Source organism: Penaeus vannamei, chromosome 7 (genome assembly GCF_042767895.1).
Source record: "Penaeus vannamei isolate JL-2024 chromosome 7, ASM4276789v1, whole genome shotgun sequence".
NCBI classification, from domain to species: domain Eukaryota; kingdom Metazoa; phylum Arthropoda; class Malacostraca; order Decapoda; family Penaeidae; genus Penaeus; species Penaeus vannamei.
Genome location: NC_091555.1, coordinates 2,271,169 through 2,281,168, shown reverse-complemented (window position 1 = coordinate 2,281,168; position 10,000 = coordinate 2,271,169). Strand labels below are relative to the sequence as shown.

Below are 10,000 nucleotides of genomic sequence, written 5' to 3'. Positions count from 1 at the left end.
CAAATTACAAATTAGTGGTTCAGGGACACATTTCAGTACTACAATGCACAGTGTATTGAAATATATGACAACAAGGTATAAACAGCAGCAGTTGTACAGGGTATCAATAACTTATTTGTAAATATTATTTCCTACCATGAAAACATTACTTAAATACTCATATCACTAATGGCTTGTATCAAATATCAGTTATTTCATATATATAACAGAAAGAATTAAACTAATACCTTAAAATTTTGGATTTCGGAATAAACGGTATCTGATACAAAATTGAAATGCAAAAGATACCATAGCATTAATATTTAGACGTGAATCTTTCTTTCTTTCTAAACAGTAAAACTAGCAGAGCCTTATTGGAAATCTAGACAGTTTTGAAATTAATAAGACCGAGTGTATCACATATTATAAACCTAATTACAAATCAACATCTTTAAAACAGTTCCCTTGAAGAAACTACACAATGACAAACATGTTCCATCTCCTTGAAACTGCTGGAAGTCTTCATGGGACATTGCCTTCACTTTGATGTTCCCCTTACATGCCTTCTTGAAGGTTTTAATAATGGCTAAGGTTTCTTTATACAAGAAGTATGTGTGTTTTTTTATGAGTTTGTGCTGGATACAAAATACCAAAAGAAGGAATGACACATTACTCATTATGTATAATACAAGAGCTGTTCATTTACTTTCTTCAATCAACACGTTTATAAGGAAAGACAGCCAACTAAGTGAACCAGCATGGCAGTCTGGAATGATTCAGAAAAATGATTATTTGGGTCCACTTGTGACACTGCACGCTCCATGAATGAATATGTTTTGTGGATGCCATGTGGGAACTGTTAAGCATATCCAGTGAGTTGTGATGGGACTAACTGAAGGCAATGTCACAAGAAACTCATGGTTTTCCTGGAGTGAGAATGTTTTCATTGCTGTGTGGCTTTTCAAAGACATTTTGAAGACCACTAATTTGTAGTTGAGATGATAAATATTTTTAAACCATCAGTCTCATTACTGTAGTCTAGAAATATACTTGTAGGAGTGAGCCACAGCCATAAGGGATTCATATTAAACATAGACTAGCAGCTAGGATGGATCCTTATCTGTTAATCCTGTCCTGATTACATTCAAGATTAAAGCTCCAGTGAAACAAACACATTGTAACTTTAGAGGCTTAGCCACAACATTTCCACTTTAAGGTAATGGAGAATAAAAGAAAATCTTGTTCCAGTGAAGCACACAGTGGTTTCAGAGGCTTAACCACTGCATTTCAGCAGCGAGCTACAGGGGAATAATAGACAAAATCTTGTTCTTTGTTATCTATTGCTACTGGAAAAAAAACACTTAATATGTAATAACCCCTATCCAGCCTAAATGTTGAAAGTTCTAGAAGAGGAACAACAAATGAATGTTCCATAAAACAAACAGTAAGTTGTAACTGACGGTGGAGGTCTTGTGTTGTCTGTGGTAGATAGTTTTGTTGTCATACTGTCTGTGTTGAAAGAAGTAGATATTTCTCTGCTGGAATTCCAATGCATAAGTAGTAATGTTAGCATGCTGGTTGGTTATCTGTTGCATGTATGTTGTTGTAGTAACATCGGTGTTAGTTGCAGCATGTATGTTGTAGTTTAACCTCGGTGTTAGTGGTTATGTCTTGAATATAGGTAGTGGTAATAATAGGGATGTTTGAATTCATTATTTACCAATGCTGGTGTTAAACTAATACTCATTTAACAAATTTCAATGTTTTATATAAAAAAATACATATATATATATATAATTTATTTGTTGCAAAATTCTTTTTTCTGTCTTTCACAGGTTTCTGCATTCACGTACTTCCATTTAAGTTAGACACTTGATGGGTTTCTCAGAACAAGAGTGGATTTGGAACAACTAGAAGAACTACTAACAAGACCTGCATCTCGTACATGAAACATCTTTACTTGCCACAGATTCTTCACTCAAGTTTACTACAAAAACTGTCCTGAATATCTTTGTTAATCCACATTTATTGTTCATCCCATCTACATTATATAGCATTAGCTTTGCACATAACCGTGATTCAGTATTCCATGGATACTGTGTCACTGGCAGCGCAAAATTATATATCCCTTTATTGTGGTTTCCTTTTTAAGGCAGCGAACCACAAGATACTTTTTTCAATTAGATAGGACTTGCTGAGATGTTGGAGCTGCAAGTCACCGGCCCTCAGTCAGACTTACTTTGTCCAGAACCATGTGTTTACCTGTCTCTTATTAAACACAATCTTCGCTTTTGGCATGCGTTGACTTCAAAAGGGAAAACATGTATTGCTGGCAAGACTGTCAGAAGAAAGAAAGCCATAATCTGCCTTTTTGTGGGATGTCAGACCAGTGATACTCCATTGTGTGAATATTTATATAAGATGAAAGATTTATTTTCATTATAGAAAACATGCATTGTTATATATAGTGTGCAAATAAAGTTTTTCCCAGTATAAAGATTATTATTTCCTGTATAAACACAGGTCAAAATCCAGATGGTGAAAAATGACACAAAATCTGGGTAGTTTCCTATTGTGTATCCTTTTAAGAAATAATTATATTTCTCTCAAGTATTTACCAGAAGACGAACTTTTAACCTTTGCAGGCCTGTTATTAATAAATTAAATATATTTTTTGTCACTTAGACATTTTTATATTTTGAGAAAAGATGTCACAAAAAACAAATGGAGTTTAAAATGTGGAAAAGTTTCAAACTGCAGTAGCATATTTTTATTCTTAAATGCAAACACACAAATCGTGCACTAAACATTTCCATGGTACAAATGATGGATCTATCCAAATTTACGGTTACAATGGAGGTGGGTATATAGAAAACATCGATCAATTAATCAATGGTGGTGCCGCCGACGTGCATTCAGCCTTCGTTTCTCTCATCTCTCATTACATCTGATAGACCAGCCCACACCACGACTTTCTAGATTGTCCTATGAGCTTACTTCACTCATAATCATAATCTAAACCTATAATCTAGTCCATGCAGGCGTCGAAAAGTGTTATTGGTCATGAAAACATTCTCTATGCTTCTGGGGATGAGGGATAAAGTGCATGGCTAGCATCCAGTAAATGAAAGGGCGAGTAATAAGCTGGGGATGATCTACGTGGCATAGGAGATGAAATGGTTGTCAAAGAGGCCGAAGACGGCTAGTTGTGTGTTGCCAAGAGGCCAAAAGGATTGTCCTCCCAGGAAGCAACTGTAAGGCGCCGCGTCCACCTCGATGGTGTGGCGGATCGCAGAATGCTGTACGCCCGACGGCTTGCACGCCCTGGACCCATATCCCCTCCTGAGGTACTCGCTCCCAAGGTCTATATAAGTACTTATATAGACCTTGCTCGCTCCATCCTCCTCTCCACGAGTCGCCGACTGCTGAACGACGGCAATGTTGGCTTGTGCAGCTACCGTTCTTCCGCGAAGGTTAGTTTCAAGCTAAGATAAGAAGAAAAAATGTAATACAGAGTTATTTGATAATCTTTGTTAACGTGTTGCTACCAGGAACATATAGTAGTGTTCTGTGAAATGTATATACACATAGATGGCTCCATAAGTGCAAAGCTATCAATGTGAGGCGGCTTTGTTGAAAATTCCTTCGGATTCTGGGCCAAAATACGGCATTAATAGTCAATGTAACATAGAAATACAGTGTATATTGTTTAAATGAGTATGTCTAAAAGCTGTTTGATGAGTTTATGTGGACTAAGTTTGATAACGCCGATGTTTAATGATTTTGGTTAGTCCCTTTTTTCAATGCACTGGTGATGACCTGGTCACATGACAATTAAGTCATTCTAGAACCTTATAAAAGAAGAAAGAAAAGTCAATAAAATAAAAATAAAATAAAATAAAAGCTAATGGAGTAATGGCTATTTTATTATTTCCATTTGGCGTTGATTAGCTAATTATTTGTTGATTAAATAAATAATCTCATCATAATTTAATGCAAAATGAAACGGCCTTTCCATTAGCTTCATGGTAATCTTTATTTCCTGCTGATAGTTTGAGTATGAGGGGAGTTGTGCGAATCTGAAAAAAAATATATATATATCGTACAGGCCATTTTGGGTCACGACCTCTCGTTTTAACTGTATTAATTATAATACATTATTAAAACGCAAATGGCCGAATTTGGCTACCCATTAAATTGGCTCATTTTGAAGGTATTTTCAAGGCGTTTCCGTTGAAGCAATCAAATGTAGGATTCATTGAAGCCGATTCTCTTTCCTCACATACCTACCGGTAGTTTCTGTGGTCCTATCCATCATTTTTCCCCTTCCGAAGAGGGATGGAAAGTAAAACAAAGTCACATACTCTGGGAACAAAAATAAACATAATTTGAATTAAAAATCTATGAATTCCATAAATTATTTTTTCGGTTTTACTGATTCTTTGTTTTTCTCTTTGATATAGTGGCGATGTTTTACTCTTACAGTTTAAGAACTAAAAAGTTAGGTGAGTAAAATCTATGATATGTGACAGCTGCTTCCCTTGCCCCATATATATCAGCCAATGCATGATTAGAATAAAATTAAATAAAGGTAAAATGTATGCGCAGTTACAGTACATTTTTAAAAAAGCAGATTGACCCGTTTCATTATCCATTTCCGTTTTGTAGCTTCAACAAAGGCTCATCAACAAGGGCGCCAGTAACACACCGACTCACCCAGGGTTCGTTTCCCTGTTCATAAGCATGATTCGAATCCTTAGCGCAAGGGCGAGACGAAAACAGAGCGAAATCGACTTCCTCTGAACGAGTTATTCAACTTCAAAAGGCAACACAACTTTTGGACATTGCTATAGGACGGAGGTAAGTACTGAAAAATCCTGAAGGTATGAAACGAAAGCAAGAAATGTAAAAGATATGTTCGGTTGCGGGGAGTTGCGTATCTATGCATCCTGTGTTCGGGGTTTGCCACCTTTATAGACGATAGGCTATGTAAGTATCACCACCTTTACTGATGATATGTAAGTATCACTTGCGTGCCCCTCGCCAGGTGAGACCCGGAGGATGTGAATAATGTTGGTCATTTTTGTTCCATTTATTTTGATGTGAATTTTTCGAAATATATGATACAAGTTATTCTGTAATACGTTAATCTCGCATATTTGTTTAAATTTTATCTAGATGTGAAATAAGTATATTGATATTCGTTATCCACTATACAAAACAATATATTTAAAATGCAGCATAAGTTAAAATGCAACACATCGTCTAATAAGCGCAGAATGAAAAGTAAATATAAGAACAAACTTTCATTTTGCCGTGCATTCGTTCTCTTTACAGGCCTATAACATCTTTACACACTCAATAAACCACTTTACACCCCCTAGCCACGGCCATGCGCATGCCCACCTGCATCGTTGGCATCAAGATGGTCGCGGTGATGGACTTGGCCAACATTTTCTTTTTGGACACTTGGGGCACGGAGGAGGCCAAGCGGGAGTGGCTGGAGACCAAGGGGGACGTGCCCATCCACTTCGGGGTGAATACTCATGTTCCACCGGACTTGGCTAACATCCAGGTGAGGAAGGGGAAGTAGGGAGGAGGCGAGAGGTTTGGGGAATAGGGACAGTATGAGTAGATGTGTTGGGTGGGGTTGGGGGCAGGGGGGGGTTAGAAGGGGAATTTTTGCTAATTAGTTTTAAGAACGACGGTGCATTGTTGACTGGAAAAAAATGGAACACAATTCCAGATTAAAGACAACGAACTGAAACGGTATCGTAATAAAACAAAGCAAATCATTACATTACTGCCGTAGAATCCTGTCAGGTATTGGAATGCAGGTTAATATAAAATTCACCTAAATATGTAATAGAAAGTTAAAAGAAAAGGAATACGAAGACAAAAAGTAACTTCTCTACCCTCACCATCACAGGTGTCCTCCCGGAAAGAGCTACTGGTGGGGTTCAGCCTGGCGACCCTCACGCTCCTCACGCTCTACCTGTCGTTCATCCTCCCTTATTCGGGCCACACCTCGCACGTGTCTCCAAGATCCCTGCACGCCCACGGCCCACCAACTGAGAGTCAAGACCTTCCACGCCCGCGAGAGAGCGTTCCTCTCGAGGAAGGCGAGGACTTCCCGACCCCCGAGACCCCGAGACTCGCGAAGGAACGACCTGCGTCCGACCGGAAGCGGAGGCGGAGTCGCTCGCGCCGGGGCCTCAGCCGCTACTTCGAGGCCCTCTGGCGGAGGTTCAAGCACGAGCGGCCGAGTCTGAGCGTCGTCCTCGGCCGCCTGGGAGTGACGAGGATCGAGTGCCAGATGGCTCTTGTGTGCCACGCCCATTTATACTTGATGGACTTACCTGCAGGCGTGAGGGGGTTGTTGGTGATGATTACGTAAGTTTGATCGGAGAGAATGGTACACAGAAACGCTCATGTGCACGCCCATTCCTGAATCCACACGACATCAACATCCACACCACACTCGCACTCATACGCACAAAAGAGAAGTGAAAGAGAGAAGTGTAGACTCATCCTGAGACGTAATCTCATGATAATTCCCCCCACACACTTATGCGTCCCCCTTATTCCCTTTCAACAGGAGCCGATTCTCCGACCTGGCGCAATACGAAGAAGGGATTGTCACGGGCCTGGGGGGCGGGACCTGCGACAGCTTCTACCAATCAGAAAACAGCGTTTGTCCTGATCCTTATGACGTCATCTCAGATTTCCTTGGAAGACATGTTCTGCACGACTTTTAGACCTTTTTCGGGAGACGAAATCCAGTAAGTGGGAGTATCTCTTGTACACCTATCTTTGGTTTTGGAAATACAGAGAATGTTAAGCAGCCATATTTTTTTTCATTAAATATTCCACTTACAAGATTACCTTCCATGCCATTATGGCGACAAAGTGACACATAGGCCTACTTCCAAAATATATAAAATCGGATAGGAAATGTTGGCATTTGCTTTCAACCAGAAAGACGTAATCTTAGCCACACTAACTAGCCAACCTAACCTACCCCACCCAGCCCAGCCTAGCCTAGCCTACTCAACCCTATCCTATGATATACTACATTACAATACACCTATTTTTGTTTGTTTCCAAATTCTTTGAAATCTAAACAATGTATTACACTTGGAGAACCCGATAAGCGTATAAACCACTCATTGCGAAAAAAAAGAACATTCCAAGGTAAACCGGCTAATGAGAAGGAGAACGAAAATATATGAATGAAATATGTGAAGGAAAACGAAAGCAACTAATAACTTCAACAGATACCCACGCATGCGCACACACAAATGTATATTTGTGCCGTCTCTAATCATGCAATATGAGTTTGTACGATATTTTTTTCATTTTCTTTACTTCCCTCCAGGAACTTGAGTCAAAATGTTGTTTCCCCGCGTTTTTGGCCGTTTTACCCTTAATATAGGATGCTTTTGAATATTCAAGATTGCGAGTTTTGAAAATATGCTTAATAAAAAGAACACTAAAATATGGGTGCATAAAAGAAAGTAAAACAAGATAATATAAACTGAAAACATAATATGGAACAAAAACGATAAACATACAAAGGGAGCAAATAAAAACAAGAAAACTGAAAAAAAAACAAGTCAAGATGAGCTCAGATATCAAACTGGGATGGTTATTAATATATATTCCTTCTTCGTTAGTCTTGTATAGTTTAAAAAATAACCCAGAACCGACACAACGCTGAAAACGAAACATAATGATGATGATAATGATAATATTTAAGATAATGATGACGATAATGATAAAAATACTGATAATGATAAAAATAATGATAATGATAATGATAATATTAGTGATTGTTAATTTGCTTGCTTATATGATCTCTGTATTTGCATTACCCAGTGCATGTTCGTGAAGGTCGAGACAGGCAGACAGACAGACAGACAGACAGACAGACAGACAAAGACATGATTACAGAGAAGCGACAAAGAGAAGCAGAAGAGAGAGTAATGAAAGTGAGAACGAGAAAGAGCGGCAGGGACAATGATAAGATTAAAATTACGAGAAATGAGAGGAAAAAAGGAGAAACGGAAATAGAAAACATAGAAAAAGAAGATGAAAAGAAAAGAAAGAAAGAAAGAAAACAACAACAACGAGAAAGAGAATAAATATAACAAGATCATCTTAAAACTAGAGAACAAAACCTACAGCAGCAAATTATCTTCATTATGTTATTACTATCATTGTTTTTAGTTTACCTCGCAATTTCCGTGGTACCTTTCTTGCCATCCCTTCTATATATTTTTTAGGGGGAGGGGAATAATACGTACATGTATGTGTGCTAGAGGGTGAGAGGAATCTATTGGTTTTGCGGTGTTGTGCAAAACTACCAACGGTGGTTACCAGAGTTCATCTATAGAAAAAAAATACAAAATTTTGTAGATATTACCTTTTGCACGTACGGACAGATCACCATGGTTCCCCCTCCAAAATTCCCACTTTCTATGAAAATTTTTAAAAATACCCTAATATCCTTTACACATACAGAGAGATCATCATAGTTCCCCCTCCAAGATTCCCACTTTCTAGGAACAACTTCGGAATCACAGAAAACGGAAGTAAACATAACTTCTAGAGCTTCTCAAGAGTCAAGACTTCCTCTTTTTTCTGCTACTTTTTCTTCCACAAGAGACATATTCTCGTGGATAATCTGCGCGAGAAACGGCTAGAAGGTGAGGCTCGAGTGCTGGTTTAAGTCTGGTGGAACATGAATATAGTTTGAAGGTCATTTGTGAAATTATCGATGAATTATGGTAGGAAATATGTTGCTTGTGGAATTGTAGTTGTAGTTTATGTGGGAGTTTATTTCATTTAATTTGTCTTTTCTGTCATTTAATTTGTCAGATTAAGGTAGAATGTGATTTGAACGTGATTTTGTCTCTTAGGCACTTATAAATATTGTTTTAATTGATACAAAATAAGTTTAATTACTATAAAATTGGGAGACGGAGAGAGAAGGGGAAGAGGAAGGGAAGGGGCAGGAAGGGAAAGAGAGGAAAGGGGAGAGAAGGGTGAGGAAAGGAGAGAGTAGGAAGGAAGAGAGAAGGGTGTGGAAAGGAAAAGGAGGAAGGGGGAGGAAGGAAGAGAGTAGGAAGGGGGGGAGAAGGAAGTGGAAGTGGAAGAAGGGAGAGGAAGGGGGAGAGAGTAGGAAGGGAAAGAGAGGAAGGGGGAGAGAAGGAAGTGGAAGTGGAAGAAAGAAGAGGAAGGGGGAGAGAAGGAAGTGGAAGTGGAAGAAGGAAGAGGAAGGGGGAGAGAAGGAAGTGGAAGAAGGAAGAGGAAGGGAGAGAAGGAAGTGGAAGTGGAAGTGGAAGAAGGAAGAGGAAGGGGGAGAGAAGGAAGTGGAAGTGGAAGAAGGAAGAGGAGGGGGGAAAGAAGGAAGAGGAAGGGAAAGAGAGGGAGGGGGAGAGTAGGAAGGGAAAGAGAGGGAAGGGGACAGAAGGGTGAGGAAGAGAGAGAGTCAGAAGGGAAAGAGAGGAAAGGGGAGAAAAGGAAGTGGAAGTGGAAGAAGGAAGAGGAAGGGAGAGAAGGAAGTGGAAGTGGAAGAAGGAAGAGGAAGGGGGAGAGAAGGAAGTGGAAGTGGAAGAAGGAAGAGGAAGGGGGAAAGAAGGAAGAGGAAGGGAAAGAGAGGGAGGGGGAGAGTAGGAAGGGAAAGAGAGGGAAGGGGACAGAAGGAAGAGAGAGAGTCAGAAGGGAAAGAGAGGAGAGGGGAGAGAAGGAAGTGGAAGTGGAAGAAGGAAGAGGAAGGGAGAGGAATGGAGAAGAAAGGGAGAGGTAAGGAGAGAAAAGGGAGGTTAATTGTTACTGAGCTTAACACACCCTCCTAGAGATTTTAGTAAAAAAAAAAAATTGAGCTAATTTTTTTCTATTACGTCTGCTAACGGATTGTGACAGTATGGGTATCTTTGAATTCCTCTCACTGTCAACAATGCAAAGATGTAGGTTTTATTATGTAGAAGCCCCCCAATACCCACAATCTTGGCCCTGA

At 39.4% G+C, this 10,000-nt stretch overlaps 3 protein-coding genes across 3 annotated transcripts in view; all 3 read left to right on the top strand.

Annotated features, from left to right (window-relative positions):
- Positions 1-2,476, top strand: part of meigo (Solute carrier family 35 member B1 homolog meigo) — a 17,359-nt gene extending 14,883 nt beyond the window's left edge. The window contains exon 10 of the mRNA XM_027368058.2: positions 1,815-2,476. Coding sequence (XP_027223859.1) covers positions 1,815-1,842 — 28 coding nt within the window. The 3' untranslated portion in view covers positions 1,843-2,476. The remainder of the gene's footprint in view (positions 1-1,814) is intronic.
- A 2,200-nt stretch (positions 2,477-4,676) lies between these two features.
- Positions 4,677-6,791, top strand: LOC113816004 (uncharacterized). The gene is made up of 4 exons (XM_027368025.2): positions 4,677-4,839; positions 5,364-5,554; positions 5,909-6,372; positions 6,578-6,791. The coding sequence occupies exons 2-4, from the start codon at positions 5,372-5,374 to the stop codon at positions 6,735-6,737; spliced, it is 807 nt and encodes a 268-aa protein (XP_027223826.2). The 5' UTR covers positions 4,677-4,839; positions 5,364-5,371; the 3' UTR covers positions 6,738-6,791.
- A 1,760-nt stretch (positions 6,792-8,551) lies between these two features.
- LOC113816034 (nudC domain-containing protein 2) overlaps positions 8,552-10,000 on the top strand; it is a 5,863-nt gene continuing 4,414 nt past the window's right edge. The window contains exon 1 of the mRNA XM_070123419.1: positions 8,552-8,687. The gene's annotated coding sequence lies outside the window, so the exon portion shown is untranslated. The remainder of the gene's footprint in view (positions 8,688-10,000) is intronic.

What these genes read in the sequence shown, in the direction of transcription:
- LOC113816004 (XM_027368025.2), top strand. Translation starts at nt 5,372, where the DNA reads ATGCGCATGCCCACCTGCATCGTTGGCATCAAGATGGTCGCGGTGATG. An exon ending in CGGACTTGGCTAACATCCAG is followed by an intron (nt 5,555 to 5,908) that starts GTGAGGAAGGGG and finishes TCACCATCACAG; the next exon opens with GTGTCCTCCCGGAAAGAGCT. An exon ending in GGGTTGTTGGTGATGATTAC is followed by an intron (nt 6,373 to 6,577) that starts GTAAGTTTGATC and finishes CCCTTTCAACAG; the next exon opens with GAGCCGATTCTCCGACCTGG.